The sequence below is a fragment of the Salarias fasciatus genome, chromosome 20, assembly GCF_902148845.1.
Source record: "Salarias fasciatus chromosome 20, fSalaFa1.1, whole genome shotgun sequence".
Lineage (NCBI taxonomy): Eukaryota > Metazoa > Chordata > Actinopteri > Blenniiformes > Blenniidae > Salarias > Salarias fasciatus.
In genome coordinates this window covers 32,810,369-32,832,191 of record NC_043764.1, presented here as the reverse complement: position 1 = coordinate 32,832,191, position 21,823 = coordinate 32,810,369, and the positions used below count along the sequence as shown (strand labels likewise).

General features: G+C 43.6%; 1 protein-coding gene across 1 annotated transcript; it reads left to right on the top strand.

The window, feature by feature from the left end:
- The first annotated feature begins 13,986 nt into the window (after nt 1-13,986).
- LOC115408094 (tumor necrosis factor receptor superfamily member 14-like) lies at nt 13,987-21,346 on the top strand. Its single transcript, XM_030118691.1, has 8 exons — nt 13,987-14,110; nt 15,613-15,727; nt 17,054-17,147; nt 17,389-17,514; nt 20,463-20,621; nt 20,720-20,807; nt 20,880-21,057; nt 21,278-21,346. Exons 2-8 carry the CDS (start codon nt 15,686-15,688, stop codon nt 21,329-21,331), a joined length of 741 nt encoding a protein of 246 aa, XP_029974551.1. The 5' UTR covers nt 13,987-14,110; nt 15,613-15,685; the 3' UTR covers nt 21,332-21,346.
- The last annotated feature ends 477 nt before the right edge of the window (nt 21,347-21,823 follow it).

The following is a 21,823-nucleotide window of genomic DNA, read 5'->3' as shown; positions in this document are numbered from 1 at the left end:
GACGCAGTCAAGCCACATAATGTATTTCTCACGCTGAAAAAAAAAATCCCGGTAAACTTGTCTGATGCGTCGTTGGTGCGCCGCTGGTACCGTAGTTGTATGAAAGCGCTCGTCTCAGACACTGAGCCCTTTTTTCTCTCAGCACCCCCTGTTGAGAATACGTTCCTGCGCTATGACTCCAACAAGCGCGCGCATGAATGAACGCATGCACGCATTAACCACGGGCCCTCGAGCGGACGCACGCACCCCGAATTTTATTTTCACATTTAATCAAAACTGTCACCTTCAAAGTCCTCTCCTTCGACTTGAATCCAGCGCTGCAGCCGGGATTTCCACTGCTCAATACAGTCAGCATGCCGCTGCGTAATGGTCCCTTTAGGAGCGTCCTTCGGTTTTTTTTCACCTCTTCCACGTCATCAAATCTCCGCCCCTTCAGTTCCTTGTTCATTCTTGGGAAGAGACAGAAGTCGCACAGGGCTAAATCGAGGGAATACAGCAGATGAGGCAGCAGGGCCATGTCGTTTTTCATCAGGAACTGTTTTACGCGAAGAGCCCTGTGCGTCAGGTAAAACAGTCCCCAGTCTCCCACAGCGCCGCCGCTTCAGCCTGACCGCCTCCCAGAGCCGCCGCAGCAGGGAGGATCTTCCCAAACATTTGGGGACCATTTTCGCATTTTTCGAAGAAGGGGGCGGGACTGTAGTAACATACACACTTCCTGTGAGCTGCCTGTGTGTCTTTGGGAGGTGAAATTTTTCACAGTTATGCTTAAGGCTTTGCTATAGCGACATATAACGGCCAAAAGTCTGAAATCATTCTTGTTTCTTTTTTTTTTTAACCACAGTCGGGGGACTTTTGGGTCCCCCCTCGTATATCTATGCTTTAGGCTACCTTATGCTTCATTTTACCGTCTCTAAACAGCTTAAAGAAATTACTTGTAGCTTGTCATGGGGAGAGTGAAGACTCTCTGCCTTCCACACTGCTGCTGGAAAGCAAACATGCACCCAGACCCTAAGGAGTCACGGCGCTCGTCCCGGTGGGGGGTGGGGTTCGGTGGCACCGGGAATCCACGACAGTAAACGCACTGTAAACCTTAATCTCTTGTTTATGACAGTCGACAGATAATACAATACAGCCATCCGAACATGTATATGATAATCTATTGATCCACCTATTGATTATACGACCTGTACACCTCTAAATCCTCTGTGGGTATATTATTTTTGAAAGAATATAGCTTTTAATAAATATTCTACATATTCAACCTTTTAGGGTGTCACTTAAAATAAATAAATAAATACAATCAGAATTGAGTTATCTTTAAAAGCAATTCAATCATTCGGATGTTTAAATGTTAATTGTTGCTGGACGTTAAACTGATATGTATAGTAATTATTTTGTAATCTTTGTCTATCTTTTTCAGTGACGCAACTTCAGCTCCATCCACTGATACAGCTCCAGCTCCATCCACTGATACAGCTCCAGCTCCATCCAGTGATACAGCTCCAGCTACATCCACTGATACAGCCAGTGGCTTGATGAGGACCTTTGTGAGTGGGCCAGAGGTTCTGTCTGCAGAAGTTTACTGGGCACTTGATGTCATCGAGAAGCATGGATCCTTCAACAGCTGTGCTGGAAAGAGTCAACTTTTCTCCCTCATGTTTCCAGACAGTAATATTGCCTCAAAGTTCACCAGTGGGGATGACAAGGCAGCTTACCTGACAACCTTTGGCATTGCACCACATTTCTCATCACTTCTCTTGTCAAAAGTGAAATCTGCTAATGACTATGTCCTATTGTTTGATGAAAGTTTGAACCGCCCCCTCCAGTCAAAACAACTAGATGTGCACATACGCTTTTGGGATGGAGACTGTGTAAAGACAAGGTTTTATGATTCTCATTTTCTTGGACATGTATGTGCTGATGACCTTTACACACCACTCCGCACAAACTGTGACACTGTTGGCATTCATGGCATATTGCAGCTGGCAATGGATGGACCACATGTAAATTGGAAGCTGTTTGACACACTGTCCAGCAATTTGGAAGAGGAGATTGGCTCCAAACTCCTCAACATAGGGAGCTGTGGTCTACATGTAATGCACAATGCATTTAAAGCTGGAAGCAACACAACCACCTGGGACATTGAGCACACTTGAAATAGTCTTTACTGGCTTTTTAAGGACTCCCCAGCTAGACGTGATGATTATACAAAAGTAACAGGTTCAAATGTTTTTCCTCTCAAGTACTGTCAACATAGATGGCTAGAGAATGTCACTGTATTAGAAAGAGCCATTGCAATATGGCCACATGTCCAGACATATGTGGCTAATGTTAAGGCCTCTAAAGTGCCACATCCAAAAAACAGATCGTTTGACTGTATTGAAAAGGAATGCTCTGACCCAATGTTTTTGGTAAAGGCCAACACCTTCCTCTCCATTGCACAAGAGTGCACACCTTTTCTAACAAAATATCAAACTGATGAGCCCATGCTACCTTTCCTTGCAGATGGTCTTTTCATTATACTGAAGCGCCTTCTTCAGAGATTCGTCAATGACGAAACACTTAAAAGGGTGAAGACACCACTGAGGCTCTTCTCAGACGACTTCAAGGAGCAAGGAAATCACAAAGACGCCTCACATATCAATATAGGATTTGTTGCAGACAAACTACTTTCACAGTTGAAAATGAAGAAGAAGGTTTCTGAGCGAGATGCCCTCATGCTCAGGATGGAAACCAAGGAGTTCCTTGTCACAGCTGTGACAAAGCTGCTGGATAAATGCCCCCTGAAGTACACTCTGATCTTTTGTGGATCCAGCCATGCTAGGTTTCTCACCAAAGATGAACCAGACACTTGTGAGAAACAACTGAAACTCTGCTTGCAGATCATCTCCAGTGCTGGACGAGTTAGAGAGAACAAGTGTGACAGAATCCTCAACCAGTTCAGAGACTTCGCTATGATGTGCAAAACAAGTGAGGATGGCTCACAGTGGCCGACCGGTGCCCACTCCAGACTGGACACCTTCTTCTATGCACAGCTGGCGACACAACATCAGTTCAGAGAACTGTGGGAAATTGTCCAAAAGATTCTTCTGTTGTCCCATGGCCAGGCTCCTGTAGAACGAGGGTTCTCTATTAATAAGAACATTGTTGTGGAAAACATGAAGGAGAGAACCTTGATTGCCCAGCGGGTAATTGTAGACCACTTGCACCATGTGGGTGGGGTAACTAAGGTACAGATGACCAAAGAACTACTTCAGTCTGCACGCTTTGCAAGACAGAGGTACCATTCGTACCTTGAGGAGGAAAAGAAGAAGAAGGAGCAATCACAGCAAAAACTGAAACGGAAGGCAGTGCAGGGTGAAGCTGACCAACTCAAGAAAAAGAGAACAAAGCTTCAGACACACATAAATGGACTCCTGGCATCAGCAGATGAACTCGCAGTTGGAAGCAGAAGTGACTGACAAGATGTATGTCCTCACAAAATCCAATGCCCTCCGCAAAGCTGCCAAAGACAAAAAACAACAGTTAATGCAGTATGACAAAGAATTAGAAAAGAAAATCTCAGAAATGAATGCACTTTAAGGCCATGCAGTTTGTCTGCCTTTGTGTCTGTATCTTTAAAGCACCTTCACCTGGAGAAAGCAGTGACTGAAGATGCAATTAAGATTGTTTTTCCACTTCATGTTTATTCTTGTGCCACATGATGATGACACCGAGTAACCTGTGTCTGTGTGTGTGTGTGCGTGTGCGTGTGCGTGCGGCATTTTAGCTGAATGGGCCAACTGTACCAAAACTCGGTTTTCCCGGATTGGTCAATAAGCAACTCCACTGCTATACATTTTGTACTGTTGCCACAAGCAGACAAGAGAAGTGTGTTTTTCCCGCTTTCGTAGTAGGTTGTGTCTCCAGCGCCACAATACGTATCATCATCATCATCATTTCCCATTCTTTGCCTGGAGTTACTGTTTGCTTTCAGACTCTGAATAACACTGACTGTAGCTGGAAATGTTGTGAATCGGGATATGGACTCGCACGCTTCGTGGTTTTGGGCCACATGTTGGTCGTTAAATGTAAATATTCAGTTTAGTGTTTCTACTCTCAGAAGTGAAGATGTTACATAATTGATGCTGTTCAAAGAAATTTTTGCGTGGAAGGAGTTGCTCTTATGGAAGGCACTGCCAATCAGATCAGCACCTTAATAATTTAAAAAAACACTTGTGTTGAGTAGAGGAAGGAAGATTTGGGGATCCTCAGTTTCTTTGGCCAACATTACCATGGGTGAATGTTCTCTGTAAGGATTTCTTCCAGCGTCAGCTGTGCTTTGTGCTGATAGTAAATACTTGGATGCTGACACTTTAAACTCACTTGGCAGATGTGATATATATACAGGTGTTCATCGAAACACTGGAATACACTGGAAAAGCTCATTCATTCTGATATTTGTCAAATTATTTCTTCTTTTAAAGGAGAATTTATGAAATTGTACACTACAGTCTCTCAAAATGTTGGAAAAGTTCATGAAGTCTTTTTTTTCTCTGTTTTTACCGACCGGATGACATAATTATCACAAAAGAATTTAAAATATGCTTGAAACTTTGCAGTGTAATGCATACGCTTTGAGCGTAGAAACAGACAGAATAAACCCGGTTGAAGGGTGTGTGTGTGTGTGTGTGTGTGTGTGTGTGCGTGTGTGTGCGTGCGAGTGAACCAGTTCCTTTTCACAATCCCTCAGTTGTTTAATTTATGATTTGTTAATTTATTTCTGTATTAATTGACTTAATTCATAGTTACTTGTTAAATGTTTATTTGATGTTTAAGAATGCCAGTGAGGCTAAGTCTTTGTAAACCTCCTTTGTGTTAATCTAGGGGTTTTTGTTACTTCCGTCGTGTTACTCCGGGGGTTTGAGAGATGTACTACAGTACAGTAGTTCAGCTGTTCACATGCAACTTAAAATAAAAAAGCTGTGCACTGAAGTCATCTGGGTTTCGCCTTTATTTTTATGAGCAACATTACCTAGCTATAATCTTCTGGAAATTATTCAGTGACATATTCAGAATTAACCTACAGTTAAAGGTATAATGGACGATGTTTTTGCCAATGATTGGCATGATGCGAGTCTCAGCTATTGGTCCTCCAATACGTCAATCACGCTGGAGAAATGCTTGTGTAACGTCGTCAAGCGCGCTCGTAGGAGCCACAGAGCAGGTAGGACGGTCTGGCGCATGTGCATTTTTCAAAAAGCGAGTAACAGACGTTTGGCTTTGACTTTTTTCGAGAAAATCGTCCATTATACCTTTAAATTCCTTTTTTTTTTTTTTACACGATTCACTATATACTGAAATGTCACAAATTATTTGATGTTTTTGCCGAGAAGTCTGGAAATTTGGGTATGGAAAAAGTATGGAATTTTGAAATGTCAAATATGTAGGAACCCTGAAATAATCTAAACCATAATTTCAATTTTGTTAACTTCAAGGACACCCATTCAGGAATTGGAGAGAGAACAAGAGGGCAGCTGAAGTGAAGAAAATGATAGCGAGACAGCCCTAGCCAGTGACGGTGTTCCAGTGAGGCCTGGAACATCAGCTGAGAGTGCAGTTGTACCAGCAGTGATTGACACGGACTTGGATCACAAAGAAACAGACAATGGTTTGTGTCATGACTATAGGGTTGCTGTAAGATTGTGTGTAACTTAAACTCAATCAATAGAAAAATGAAACCTGCAAAATATAAGTAGATAAGAGAATATAATTACTATAACACTCAATTGCTAAACTGCTAAAATATTTAGGTTTTATGCAGAATGCCGTTTTTGTCGACTCAGCCTTGTAACAGACTCTGAAGATGTTGGGTCTCAGGTTTGTCAGTGACATGGACAGAACTCACCTCCTTTTCTGTAGACTGAGAGGATGTCTGTATCTGCACTTGACATGCCAACTCATAACCTGTTTCTCTAGAATATTTAACTGTATTTTTGTTGTTGTCTAGATTGGAAACTTGTGAAAGAACCAGCTCAAGCTGCCAAAGTTTTCAAAGAGAATCTGCTAAGGGAACATGCATCTGGGAAACCACTGAAAATGAAAATGGATTTAAGGGACTCTGAAGAGGACAGGGAACGGGAACTTCTCTCATTCTATAAACGGTCACAAGAATGGGCATGTCCACTTGACTTTCGTCTTCTTGGTAGGTAATATAAAGCAGGGTTTCCCAACCCTGGTCCTCGGGGAACACTATCCTGCATGTTTTGGATGTTTCCCTCTTCCAACACACCTGATTCAAATGATCAGGATTGTGATCAGGCTTCTGCAGAGCTTGACAACAAGCTGGTCATGTGAATCATGTGTGTTGGAAGATGGAAACATCCAAAACATGCAGGATAGTGTTCCCCGAGGACCAGGGTTGGGAAACCCTGATATAAAGTTTGTAATTGAAATGTATCAGTGAAGTTTATACCACTCAAGTATATTATGTGGAATTGTTACATGGGAGAATGGGTTCCAAAAAATTATCATTTGATGACCACTTATGAAAAGCACAACCTTGTCCTGTTGTCTAGAATAGCCAGTATTGAGGATGCTATTGTAGAATTACAACTAATAGTTCTTTACCTTATCCAGTTAAATACAGTAGTCAGCCACCGTGTTATCGTTATTTTGTTTCAGGTGACGTTGCTGTTGGAGAGGGAGTGATGCGGTACTTCATGACAACAATAATATCCAAACTGCAGTATGGATTCAGTCTAGATCTTGGTAAGTCTCTTACTATTTTGAAGGTTAGTGTGATGCGATTTTTAAATGTATATCAATTCATTGTTGTGACTTTATCCCCTGCTCTCTTGGTACTTCTGCAGGAGGAATGGGCCGAGCACTGCTTTTTGAGGGTGAACCTGACCATCTTGTTCCAGCAGCATCTGAGGTCCTTATTGAAAGCGACCTCTTCCGGGTTGCAGGAAGGATGTTGGCCCACAGCTTTCTGCATGACGGCCCCCATGTCACAGGATTAAGTCCTGCTGTAGTTCATGTACTGTTCAACGGGAACCCTGAAACAGCAACTGTTGTTACAGAAGACTGTCCTGATCTGCACATCAGAAGTATTATAAAACTGGTATGTATCATAAATAAACTTTCCCTTCCTAAGTTATTGTTTGGGCAAATGTAATAATTTGTATGTTCTTGATTTTAGCTTGAACATGAAGAACTTACACAAGAACAGAAGGACATGGTTTCAGATCTTTCCCTCTCTTGGGATCTCCCGGCAGTCAACACAACAAATCGGAGATGGCTGCATAACAAACTTCTACTGCATGCAGTGAGTTCCTGCAGGTTCCAGTGACATAATTCATTGCTGTAGTTGTTGAAATTATAGAAAGTGTTGTGAATCCTGGCTTATGTTATGTCAACATTGGCAGAGATAGAAGACATTTAACATATTCTTTAGTCTTTGCCCATAGCCGTGTTAATGTTCTTGAAAACCAGCATTTAATTCATAGACAGTTTAACTCAATATTTTTCACTCCTGTAAGTGTTGCTAGAACTGTGGCACATAAAAAAAACTGTTGACACAGTAGTAAAATGATTACTGTATTGGCCCGACTATAGGACAATATTTTATTCCAGAAATTGTATTGTCAATAATCGAGGACTAGATTGTTGTTACTAATCCACACCGCTAGATGGAGCCAAAGTACTTGCGACCAGTAAAACACAGTGAACGTATGCTTCTATGTTCCTAAAAAGGTCTGGTTCTGATGAAAAATGGAGGGAAGTCACCATCTGAAACAAAGGGGCTTGAAAGTTAGACAAGTGAGCAAACAGAGGAGAAATTTTGATGTCAGCTTTAAATTGATGGTAATCAGTTTTTATTACAGCAGTAATATTTCTTGATCTTAAATCACATGAAATGTTATCTCTGAGTTTCCCTAGAATAATTGTATAATAAAGTTTTTTTTATGAGTAACCTTATTTTCTTCAACATATTTTTATTTTCACAAAATGATATTTGAAAAATAGCTGTCTTATAATCAGTCGTCCTATAGTTGGGCCAATACCATATACCAAAAAAATTGTAATCCTTTACAAAAATTTACAGTAGCTCAACAACACAAATCTGGTTTTCTTAATTTGCCTTTTGATAATATACTGTAAAAAGATTATATAGTAAAGTGTTCATCACTGCATTTGAACACTAAACATTAGTTGCAAAAACACATAAAATGGAATACATTATTGTAAAATGTTGAGGATTTGGTCTGTAATATGGTTTGGGCCTGTCTCTTAGGTCATTGGGAGGACCATGCGCCAAATCAAACAGCTGAGAAAGGGACTGAAAGATGTGATGGTATGGCCCCTGCTGATCTCTAGGCCAGATGTTGTCGCTCTTCTTTTCCCTAAAATCACTGCTATGCAGTTCACACCCCAGGTATGCCAGTAATTTGGTGACATTTGTGACTTTGAAAACATGTACATTCATTAAATGCAATGACTGAGCCACTTATTGTTCTGTTAACCAAGAATGTGATCTGCAATAAGTTCTCCCTTTTAAAATAACTAAATTGATGTTTTTTTGTTTGTTTTTTTTAAGATGCTCCTGGAAAAAATCACATGGCCAGCTGAGGACAGTGATGATGAAGACTTTGACATAGAGTCCACGTGCCGCATCACTGGCTTTCTCAGGCTGTTCATTGAAACAGGTATTGACACCTTATTAGGTGAACAAATTGCTCTCTTGACAAATACTTGTCCCAGGGATAGATATGATCAAAGTTTAACTGCTGTCTTGAATCCATTTTGTGACTCAGCTTCAGCAGGTACCCTGGCCCAGCTGCTGACATGCTGGGTCGGCTGGGAGAAGCTTCCTCCTGAACTGAAGGTGGAGATCTCTGGGGGAACCCTTCCTACATCCTCCACATGTTTTGAAACACTGAAGCTGCCAGCTCATTTCAAAACCTACATGGACTTCAAGGAAGCACTTGTTTGTGCCATAAATAGTGCACACACTGGATTTGGACTTGTCTAAGTTTTCAGACAGATGTCATTCAGTGCACTGTTCAGTATGTCAGGTCAATTGACATAAGTCTCTGAAAACATTCTGCATACTCTGCAGTAGCCAATAATGGTTTTATTGTTGAAAATATTTTCACTCACTGAAACCAAACAGTTATGCATCTTCAGCATTCAGAGTCAAGGACAGCATTAGTTTTTTCAGTTTATGCTTTCTTGTAAGATGCAAAATAAAAGCATGGGTTAAAACATCAGTCTATGATTCTTGATAAAACTTGCACAGTCTCTGTATATGATCGAATTGCATCGGTTGCAGAAACTCCTGGAGCTGGCAGTGTGGCAACCTCTTCCAGTGAGAGCTCATGGGCCAGTTGAACCTCAGGGACTGACACAGTGCCTCCATGAAGATTGTGAGGCCCATTCCAGTCGATCCCATAGTCTTCATGAACCTGAATGGAGGACAAGCATGATCAATTTTGTACTTAAAACTAGTCTGTCACATAATCAGAGGATAGTCAAGGCAGCACAGCAGATCATTGGCTGCCCTCTCCCCTCCCTGATAGACATCTACTCCAACCACCTGGTGCAACATCAAGGACAGTTCACATCCCGGTGCCCAGCTGTATGACCTGCTACCCTCTGGCAGACAGTACAGGTGCATCAAAACAAAGACTGAAAAGCAGCTTCTTCCCAAGAGACATCGCCACCCTGAACTCGGTTACACAGCGACTCAGGTTTCTAGTGTAATGCAGATGCAATATTGATATCCGTGCCACTGTGGTTGCTGCTACTTTTTTTTTTTTTTTAATAGTATTTATACTTTTTAACTTAATTCCCTGTTGCACTGAAAGGAGAAGCTCTCCAAATTCTGTTGTACATCTGTAGAATGACAAAAAGGCTATTCTATTACAAGCTATTTAAGATTGTTATTTTTGGTGAAGTCTGTGAGAAATTGAATGTTGCCTCCTCGGTTTTTAGAACAGTTTAATTATGCACAGTATACACGATAGAAATTACAGCTCACAGGTTGATCTTTGAAATCTGAGGAGACTAAAGATGCTATGACCTCTGTTTCAAGTAAAATATTTTCTCCCATAATTCCTTTGGAAAAACAGACATTTAAAGTGTTCAAGGTTGATCTTTAACCTGAGTAGGATCCTCCAAAGGGCCTTGTTCTCTGTGTCTTATCCAGAGTTGCTGTGGTGACTGATTCCTTTCAGTTCTCAGACCATGAAAGTTCCAAGCATCCCTGAAAGAGTCGAGGCTTGTCTGGATTAATGGAAGGAAGCTCCGGTGTAGTGCGAAAAGATGGGCTTCATTGTTTGGATTCAGCATTCCCTGATCTTCCATTGAAGTGAAGATCTGGTAGAAGAGGTCCAGGGTATGTTCGTAGACATCTTTCCACATCCTTTCGATTCTGTGTTTAGGAAAAAATTGATAAGGTGTTAATATGTGACATAATCCAAAGTAGTACAATCGACTGGTATGCTGCTTGTGTGAACCAAGTTGCCAAACATTTATTTACCGTTGATTGTGGACACTTCTGCCTGTGATGTGCGAATTCCTGTCAGTACCTCTGCTCCTGATCATGAATTCTGCCACATCGGCATTCTCACCCCCTTTATCAGACCGGACCCTTGATGGCAGCCCATATTGCTCAACAGCAGCAATAAAGCTCTGTAGGACCGTACTAGCTCTGTTATTGCCAGCCACATTCAGGTAGACCACTAAACGGCTGAATCCATCCACCCCACCATGGACAACAAATCTCCACCTGTCAAGCAATTGTGAACACAAAAAGGAACAACTTTATAGTAAAACAATATTCATGACATCTATAGAAAGAGGCATTGTTTATCTGCTGGTATCACTGACCTGATGAGCTTGTGATTGCCATCAATATGCCATAAAGAGTTTGGGCCAGGAACAGAATACTGCCAACGTCTCAATACACACAGTCTTAGACGTCTCATGTGGACTCCCTCTGCATCACCTCTGCGTAAAGACTCTTGCAGTCTTGAGACTGAGGGGAGGAAAATTAAAGAAATAGCCATAAATTCAATGCCAACTTCATTAGAAACACCTGTTCAATAAAAATAAACTTGACCAGTACTGGTCAGATTTATAAGCTGTATAGCCTAACATAGCCTACTTAAATTATTTATTTCATCAGCTTCTATTAACATTTCCTTACACAACATTGCTACAAGCTGTGGTTGAAATTTTGTATAAAAGCAATATCACATGAGAGGTGGTTTATATTGTACTGTATGTCGTTAAATATTGCCCATATTATACTCACCTGGAACATGCACACCTCTTGCATTCAAATGACCACGCATGAGCTTGTAGCCGGTGTTTGGATGACTTCTGTGGACTTCGTTTACAATCCGGTCCAACTCCTCATCATTCACAGCAGAATACAGGTCTCTTTTTCTGCTCAAATAAAGAACATTAACATCGCATAATACGCTAAATGTAATATCCTTTCTGAGTGGATGAGACTAGTAATCGATAAACTGGTGAAATTACCTGAAACCGTACTGTTGCATGCGCCTCTTGACGGTCCTCTCTGACACTCCGAGCATCGCTGCAATTTGACTGGCTGGAAATCCACAAAGAACATGATGTTCCAGAACCTCCCTTGGTATGTCAAACGCCAAACGCCCTGGTCCCTGTGAGTGCTCCTGTTGCGCCCTGGTACCAGAAAACCGGCGGAGTACTTCTTCCAAATTTGCAGTCACTCTTTGGTCAACATCCCGGTCGGAAAGTGCGGAAATGACTCCAACAACTTCAATAATTTCCTCTGCTTTTGATGCTACATGCTCGGGGTCAGCAGGTCCTGCTTCCACATATTCAGCAAGGTCTAAAATATCTCGCACCAATTCTTCAGAAAGTTCAGGGAGATCCTCCATCTGCACGACTGTCTTGTGCTTGTCTTGTACTTCCGGTTTCAAGACAGACCAAAGCAGTGGATTAGACTAGATTCGCGTTAGTCCCGCCCACCGACTTTGACGGGCAAGGTTGACAGATAAAATAAATTCATGAACCACCGCAACACACGGACCATGAATTAATTAAATAAATAGTGAAATAATTATATATATGTTTTACATAAAATGAATTGCAATTTTAATTAATTAATGATACATTTAATGGCACATTTAATTAATTAATGGTACATTTAATTAATTAATGACACATTTAATTAATTATTTAATGATGTATTTATTTATTTAATTTTGGCCCTTTTAGTCCTCCATATAGTAGAGCTGGAGTCTCCTCTTTCTTTTGGAATTTTGAATAGCACAACACTTCATATTGATCTGGCCAAGCCAGCAGAGTTTGCTGTTGTTTTTTAAGCACATAATAGACTGAAACTTCATTTTTTTAATGAAATATTATATTTTGACTGAGTTGGCAAGGCAGTCCCCCCACCCCCCACACGCCTGGTCCGCACTTGCAGCAGCACGCACACGTCACATGACAAAAGCCGAAACGTAACTTAAAATTATTTTGTTTTTTAAATTTTACTTGTTTCAGGAAATTATGAATTCTTTTGGTTTTAATAAAAAAAAAAAAAAAACCCTCTGACAGCCAGGGGCGGCAAGGGGGCACAGGCGGGGGGGCATTGCCCCCCTAATTGACACCCCGGACACCCCCCACTGTGGGAGTCATGAGAAACACGAACATGGAGAACATAGCGTTGTCCGAGTTGGAGGCAGACTGATAACTCCGCCCCACGGCTGCGCCGTCTGCTTCGTCTAGCTCCGTCTACCTCTGGCTTTGCCATCGTGAACACACCTTCTGCTTCCTGGTTGGAGTGGATGACCCGCCTTATCTTGCCTCTGATTGGGTAACCTACACAACTGTGAGTCGTCATATGCAAACCAACCAATCACCGCAGATTTTTTTTCCCCACACACAAAACAGCCGACTTCTTCTGGACACTCGAGACAGTAACGTGTAGCTTCCGTCGCTACTGGCTCTAAAAATAGCTTCGTTACAGAAAGACTCAAGAAAGACTTGACTCAAATGGAGCGGCGCTGCCGCCTCGCTACTGAAAAATGTAACTAAAGCTACTAGCTCCGCTACTTGTAGCTCGCTACTGCCCATCACTGGAAGCAATAATAATTCCAATAAGGAAGCCTGGGACGGATGACAGTGAACCAGAAAACTACAGACCTATTGCACTGACTTCAAATATCTGCAAGGTGATGGAGAGGATGGTGAATGAAAGGCTGATGCACTATATGGAAAGAAGACATCTGGTGGCCTCCTATCAGAGTGGGTTTAGGAGAGGCAGGGGTGTGATGGACCCACTCCTGTGTCTTGAAGATGAAATAAGGAAAGCACAGCTAAATAAGGAAGTTGTTGCAGCAGTTTTTCTAGATGTGGAGAAAGCTTATGATATGATGTGGAGGGAAGGTCTGATGATTAAGCTGCATCAAGTGGGGCTTGGAGGGAGAATGTTTAACTGGGTCCTGGACTTTCTGAAGGGAAGAACCATCCAAGTGAAAATAGGCACAGAACTATCCAGCAGTTATGTTGTGGAGAATGGAACACCGCAGGGAAGTGTCATCAGTCCCACTCTCTTTACAGCAATGGTTAATGATATTTTTGTAAGCTTGCCTCGAGGTATGGGGAAATCGCTTTTTGCTGATGATGGGGCTATATGGAAAAGAGGGAGGAATGTGGGGCACGTGGTGTGTCAGCTGCAGGAAGGGGGTTCGGCACACTGAAGAGTGTGTGTGTGTGTGTGTGTGTGTGTGTGTGTGTGTGTGTGTGTGTGTGTGTGTGTGTGTGTGTGTGTGTGTGTGTGTGTGTGTGTTCATGTTTGTCTGTCTTCTTCTCTGACAGTATTTCAGTCCGCCTGCTGAACTCTTCATAGCTTTCAGGACTTGGGTGTTCCTCTTTCTCTCTCTAAGAGGCGGAGCCTCGTTCCAACACACCTGAGCAAACAGACCAATGACCTGCTTTTGAAGCAGGAAGGGGGAGGAGCCTGTTCAGGTTTTCAGACTGTGGACTGGTTGTAAAGCTGTAAGCTCCAGACTGGTGTTAAACTGGTCTAGTTGTGGATTTTAAAGCTGAACAAAGTGAAGGACTGAAGGTGAGTTCATGATTCAGACTCTCTGTTTCTCCTCTCAGTCTGACTGGTGCTGCTGTTTCCTTCCTTCCTGTTATTTCCTGAAAGATATAGCTGTACAAGTCTCGCAAATGAGACCCTGGGTCTCAATGGGATAACCTGTATAAATAAAGGTTAAAAAAAACAAACCAAAAAAAACTGCTGAATGTGTGTTTAGAATCCAAACGGCTGGATTGAGGATTCCAGAAGTTCCAGACTGAATGTTTGGTTTCTAACCTGACCTCCATGAAGGATCTTTAATGTCCAGCTGATTCTGTTCAGTCGGACTTTAACCTCAGAGATCAGCCTGCTGGCAGGAAGTGGAGTCAGTCTGAGAGACATCAGGGAGCAGGGCTGGGCCCACTGACTTGGGAGTTACTGACAATAATATCAACCAAGTCAGACCGGCAGCAGGAGGACCTCGCTTCCACAGCAGTTCCACAGTTTCACTATAAAGTGATCATAAATCCATCAGTTTTCGACATCTATTCAGATTTTTTAGAAATGTCAGGCATGGAGGAGACACGGACATAAACAGAACAAAATGAACTCATAATCTGTTCAGGTTGATTGAGAATTTTATTGAGAGACTTGGTTTAAGGATGTACAATGCACTTTATTGTTATAGATATTATGATTGTATGAATCTGATCATTATTATATTGCAGTGTTATATCTATTATTATCACCATTATTATAATTAATATTGTTATTCTATTTTAATTTTATAATCATTATGATTATTATTGCTGTTATCTTCAATCAATATTGCTATTTCCACATGAAATATTTTATATTATTTTATAATTTGATTCATACTGAGTTTCAACATGATAAATACCATAAACAGGAAAACCTGGGACGCAACATTTGTCTCATTAACACCATCTGCATCACTACAAACTACTATAAACTACTAGAACTATAAAGTACTGGGTTTTAGGTGATGTTTAGTTATGGACATGGCGTCCAGCATCAGTGTCTCTCATCCAGATTCAGTCTGATCTTCCTCCAGTCTTCTTCCAGCATCTTCTTTAGGTCAGGTTTAGCATCCACTGAAGTCAGGGAAACAAACAAAACTAAAACTGCAATTTGTACAAGTTTCACCCATAAAAATAAAAAACTAAAACAAAGAAAATAAAATATCTGAAAGCTCAAAATATATCAGAATGAATAATGTGATTTCATGTCAGCTTTCAGATCAGTAATTTTCATGGTTTGTTATAAAACACGATCAGCAGGACAGAGCGTTTCCTGTATTTAATGTTTGCTGCAGCTTTCCTCTTCGCTGGACTCCCCCTCAATACAGCTCTCTCACAGTTTCCAGTCCTGATCGCTGGACTCCATGAGGACTCCACTCCTGTCCACATGTGGAAACATCTGCACACTGTCCTGTGGTGGTGGAGACGGTGGCGTCCAGCCAGGTCCCAGCGTTAGTCCAGGTCGGAGCAGTTGTCCTCAGCTGGTGTCTTGCTGCTGTGTTGCAGAGTTCGGGGTGGTGAAGTCTCCTCCTCCAGACCTCAGTGAGACGATGTCTTCACCCTCCAGCAGCCTGAGAACATGACTCCGAGGAGAAGGCCTCCAGCAGCCACCGTCTTCCTGGTGAGACGCTTCCTGTCCTGCAGGGACATGTCTGTGTTTTGGACACTGTGGCCTCAGGCCTGGTGAAGTCTGGCTCTGAGGACTGATGGTGAGATGAGGGTGGAGGCTGAATGTGGAACATGTTCTGACTGTCCAGCTGAGAGCTGCTTCTGCCAGACTGGGGAGTTTCCTCCTCAGGATGTGGCAGAATAAAGCCAGGCTGCTCATCTACTCTCTGTTCTTCATCCATCTTCCTCCTGACTGATCCACACTCTTCACCACCTGCTCAGGATCTGAAGAGTCTTGATGGAACTCTTCAAGACTTTTCCTCATTTTGAATTAAACTGTCCTAAAGCTCCAAATCTGATGGACAGCTGCCTCCATTAGTGTGTGAATGGGTGAATTAACAGCTTTGAGAGTTGCTCATGCAGAAAACCCTCCAGTAAATGACTGACCAGGGACTGATCAAAGGTCAAAGGTCATTTTGGCTATGAAACCTCTCAGCAGGCTGTTAAGGTGTGACTGTAATTAAACCTGGATGATCTTTGGACTTCTTGAAGATCTGAGCAGAGACACATGACTCTGATCCTCAAATGAGTTCAGAGTAAAATACTAAATATTTTCTGTTTCAGTTCAATACAGTCACACAGTAAGTTAATAAAGAACTGATTAATTAATCTTTAAAAAGTACCAACATTTATAGAGACTTTCTGTCACAAAGTTTATCAATACTTGATTAAAATATAAAGTTACTAGATGTTTGGAAAAGTAACTTGTGTTTAAGGCTGAATGATTGATCATTTTCTGTCTGAAAGGACCATTTCAGAAAATGTGATGGTGAAGCTTCAGTTTTCTTCAGAGCTCCTGACTGACCCAGGATCTGTTGTGGCGTCTCCAGACCATCTTTAATCAGACACAGCTGCTTTCCAGCCAGCGGCGTGCAGACTGAGAAACACTAACTGGTGGAATTAACACTTGTCTGGAAACATCCTGAGCAGGACCAGAAGTGGAGTGAGAGGATAAAGCAGCACCTCGGTCATAGGGGAGGATGTTGGACTCCGTCATGAGCAGCAGCAGAGCTCTGTTCAGACACATCCATCCTCACTCTGAAGAAATGTTCAGCCAGCTCTCTGAAGCTTCAGCAGCTGGAGCTGAAAGACCTCCAGGGATCAGTGACTGACTCATGCAGTGGGGAGACAGTCCCTCTGCTGTCTTTCCTCCTTCCTGTCTCCATCTCTGTCCTCCTCCACTCGTCCTCCTCACATGCTGACCTCTGGTCTGTTTGACCTGCTTTGTCTCCACCTGCTGCTGTCCTCTGTTGCTGAAGACTTTCATTTCTCTGGACAGGTTATGGTGCTGAGTGTCTTCAGCACGGATTCCCTCACCTGTCCTCCAGCCAAGTATGAAGTGGACAACGAGTGCTGTCCCATGTGTCCAGCAGGTAAGACCACTGAGTCCAGATGTGTCCAGCTGCTGCTTCAGGCTCTCAGGTGAACATATTTGGTGTAGAAGATGTTTCTGAGCTTGAATCCTCCAACCATCAACAGAAAGATGTTCAGATCCTGAAAGCAGCTCCTGGATTCATGTTTCTGAATTAATCTAATCAAAGTAAAGACGTTACTGAGACACACTTTGATTCTGTCTGAACTTCTTCAGGTGATCAGAGTTTTTGTGTTAAACAGGAACTCGAGTTAGGATTGACTGTACAGCATTCAGGAGCACTTCCTGTCTGCCTTGTGAGGAGGGAACCTTCACAGAAAAGCCCAACGGGCGAAGCAGATGTTTTTCCTGCACCTCCTGTGATCCAGGTAGGATCTGTCATGAGTGTTGATGTGAAGCTGGACTCTCTCCAACATCCAGACCTTCGTCTGTGGTATGAAACATGAGTACAGATGAATCCTGAACAAAGATGGAGTCCAGACATAGAGGACAGACTGAAGCCCCGGGAGCCTGGTCCCGCTGGGAGGACAGCTGGACTCTTCCAGCCTCTCCAGTCCACAGGATAGATAGATAGATAGATAGATAGATAGATAGATAGATAGATAGATAGATAGATAGATAGGTCACTATAAGAACTTGTTAGACAGCAGGTATGTACAGTGAAATATTGTTTGGCATCCTCTATGGCAGCGTGAGGACATTATAAAAACATAGATACATATATAAAATAAATGTAAGGGAGGGGGTGGTGGTGGGTAGAAGCTGTTTCTGAGTCTGCCTGTGTGGCATTTAATATTCCGGTATCTTTTTCCTGAGGGGAGGGGGGAGAACAGGAGGAGGTCTGGGTGTGTGGGGTCCCCTGCCATGTTGGAGGCCTTCTTCTGGATGCGGCTAGTTAAGATGTCTTTGAGGGGGGTAGTGTGATACCGATGGTCTTCTCGGCTGCCCTGACGACCCGCTGAAGGTTCCTTCTGTCCTCCGCTGTACAGCTGCCAGTGTGTACTGCCTTCCCCACCTGGCAGGAGGTGTGAACAGCCCAGGTGAGGTCAGCCGTGATGGGCAAACCAAGGAATCTGAAGCTCCGGCCCTCTCTACTTCCTCTCCAGGGTGCTCCATGTGTTTGGTCTTCTAAAGCCCACAATCAATTCCTTGGTTTTGCCGGTGTTCAGGTCCAGATTGTTATTGTGGCACCACCGTACCAGAAGCTGAATCTCCTCTCTGGAGGCCGTCTCGTCGTCAGCGACGAGTCCTACGACGGTGGTGTCATCAGCGAACTGGACGATGGTGTTGGTGGAGTGGATGGAGATGCAGTCATGGGTGAAGAGGGAGTACAGGACGGGGCTGAGGACACAGCCCTGTGGTGTCCCCGTGTTCAGGATGAGGGTGGAGGATGTGCGGCCCCCCATTCTTTTTAGGTATTGGGACGATGGTGGCTGTTTTCAGGCAGGTGGGAATTTTGGACTGTTGGAGCGAGAGGTTGAAGATGGTGGTGTAAACCTCCGCTACCTGATCCGCACAGTCCTTGAGGATTTTTCCTGAGATGCCGTCTGGACCAGGGCCTTTTCTCGTATTGACTCAACGCAGAGTTGCCCGGACCTGGGTCTGGTGCAGCTGTATGGGGGGGTGTCCCCCGCCATCGCTGCCGGCTGAAGGGTGTCTCCCGGGTTGTTGCTCCGTCTGTCAGAGCGAGTAAAGGAGTGGTTCAGGGCGTCTGGGTTGGTGAGCTGCCTCCAAAACCCAGAGCAGGTTTCCACTGATCTGGAGAGAAAGAAGACAGACGTGATGGGGATGGAGGTCTGGTGATGGTGGCAGGCTTGAATGGAGTGACCCCCCTTTGGACCGCTGTCAGACCCGTCAGTGTTCAGGGCTTTCATTGTCCATGAGAGGTAGCTGTTCTCATCGGACCACTCTGCCCCCCCTCCTCTTTTAGACCAGGGTTTCCCAGAAACACATGGTCACACTGAGAAGCTAGTGAGCTCTGGTGAGAGTCTACAGTCCCTTCAACCTGCAGGTGGACTACAAGGACCAGAGGTGTGGCCGTGGTGTGGACAGACCAGAGACAGGTCCACCAGGAGCTTTGATGAAATGGTCCACATAGGCCTGGGCGATTATATGATCGTGATTGGTGATTGTGATTAATTTCCAGTCGATCACGGTGATCAGCTGTGAGCACATTTACTCGATCAGACATGGCAGAAATGTGCGTGACAAAGTCGACTTTTTCCTGCTCAACTTCCGCCTGCAAGTTGTCTGAGAAGTAAACAGAGATGAGCTGAACGTGGAGCAGCAAAGCAGATGAAGTCAGCCATGTATTGGCGTTATCCTCTGAAGATGAGGCTGCTGCTGACAGGACAGGCTGCTCCACCCGCACCGCTGCTAGCACACCGCTGCTAGCACACCGCTGCTAGCACACCGATCCGCAAAGAATCTGGTCTTTTGAGTCCAGGAACTACTTGTGATACAGTTTAACTAACGATCGTTCAGTTCTTCTCTTTGACTGAAAATAACGGTGCATCGCATCATTGAACATATCACCACTTCTTGCCGCTAACACTCTGTTTCTAACAACATGCAGAGAGAGCCTGCAGCGGCTGCAGCGCCCTGCTTCTTCTGTGGTGTCTGTGTAAAATAAGGTTGAACATGCAAACAGCACACCTAGTGGCATGAAGTGCAAATGCAGTCATGGCGTCGCCTGTGGCCGTGGCACAGTTTGCACCGTTACATTTTAAATCTAATCTGTCCAATCTAGATTATTTAAATTTTGTACATTTGAATGATGATGGCAGCAGCATATTTAGTATCATAACTTGAAAATAATGTTTACATTCTGAAGCACCTTCATTATCCCCAGATGGTTTCTTTAGTTTTTTAATCTTTTATAACAACAAAAATCTTCAGGACTGTAAACTGTCACACTTTAACTAACAATCTTCTCTTTTACTGAAAAAACGGTGCATCGCAGGATTTTATTGTCTTGGTGCTAGATTTTTTTTCCCATTTACTGCACTGTTAAGTGAGATTGTGCTTATATTTTTCTATGTTTATATTATTTAATTTGCATTGCTATTTGCTTGGTTTGTTAATAAAATGTTAAACTATTCTATAGTTCTAGTTTCTACTGCAGATGCTTTAAACTGGTTTCAAACAATATAACACATCGTAATTTTAATCGAGATTGAATGATATGAAAAAAAAAATCGTGATCATTTTTTTTTGCCATATCGCCCAGCCCAAGGTCCACATGGAGAAGAGAAGCTGTTAAAATGTTGATGTTGTCTCTGTCTGCGTTCTGTGGAACCTCCACTTGTGTCCACAGGTTCTGGGCTGACAGTGAAGAAGTCCTGTTCAGGAACATCAGACACAGTTTGTGAGCCGCTGGAAGGATTTCTGTGTGTCGACTCTTCTGACAGAAACAGCTGTGCAGCAGTGAGGAAGCACCGCAGCTGTGAGCCGGGTCAATACATTCATCAGAAAGGTTGGTGTCAGCACCTGCTGCTGCGCTCCGTCAGGAAACGGCCATATTCAGCCAGTCAGTGGAGCTGTCCCAGGCTGACTGGTCTCCATGTTCTCCAGGAACAGCCTCCTCAGACACCCAGTGCTCCCCCTGCAGTGACGGGACGTTTTCTGACGGGAACTCCACCACATGTCAGCAGCACACACAGTGAGTGAAGCCTCAGCGTCCACTGAGACAGCAGCAGGGACTGTCCTCTCACTCTGGACTCTGTCCTGACAGATGTGAAGAGCTGGGCCTGCTGCAGACAACAGCTGGAACCGCTTCAGCTGATGCTCAGTGTGAGGAAGAAAACCTATCTGGAACAGTTAAAGCTGTCATTGTGGTTCTGGTGGTTCTGTTGGAAATACTCGTAATAGTTGGAGTTGTAATGTTTTTCAAACTAAAGTATAACTTCAAGGTAAGCTTTGGATATTGTGGAAATATTATAGTCTATATGATGAAAGAACATGTTTATTAATTATGTTTTTAAACTGATGTGGTTTAAACAGAGGAAGTCCAGAGAAATGTGTACGTTTGTTTCTCTCATTTAGAGAACTCCTCTCAGTTTGAACAGTTTCTTCTGTGTTTCACAAGAAGACCGTTTCCTCTTTGTCCTGATGATCTCTTCTTTGGTCCAGAGGAACGGCAGACCGGAACAGGAGACTGAGAACTTCTTCCTGAAGACAAGCTGAACCTCCTCAGTGAGACGGACTCTGAGGCTCCAGAAGCTCAGACCCTGAAGAGTCTCCAGACTGACCAGATCCCATCACACTGAGACCAGCTGCTGCTCACACACTGACACTTCACCACACAGCTGGTCTCTGATGTGGACCAGAGAACCAGAGACCGGGGAACCACAGACCTGGGAGCCAGAGACCAATGAACCAGGGAGCAGGGAACCAGAGGCTCGGTCTCCAAAAGATGAGAACCTGGGACTGGGGAACCAGAGGCTCCCAGGAGGGCTCTGCAGGACCGGACAGCATTGTGGAGACAGGATCCTGGTTCCTCGGTCCTCCAGAACCTGCTGATGGTCCTCCTGCACTCATTCAGGATCTTGCTGGTCTTGGTGGTGAGGACATGTTGGACCACCTGGGGGAAGGTCTTGGTGAGACTCTGAAGAGAGACAGACTGGAGAACATCTGTCCCACTCCACGGTGGACCATGTCTCAGCTCGCCCAGTCAGA

Bases quoted from the DNA above. Each gene is read 5' to 3' on its own strand.
- LOC115408094 (XM_030118691.1), top strand. From the start codon at position 15,686: ATGACTCCGAGGAGAAGGCCTCCAGCAGCCACCGTCTTCCTG. The intron at 17,515-20,462 runs GTAGGATCTGTC...TTGTGTCCACAG, and splicing joins CTGCACCTCCTGTGATCCAG to GTTCTGGGCTGACAGTGAAG. The intron at 20,808-20,879 runs GTGAGTGAAGCC...CTGTCCTGACAG, and splicing joins ACATGTCAGCAGCACACACA to ATGTGAAGAGCTGGGCCTGC.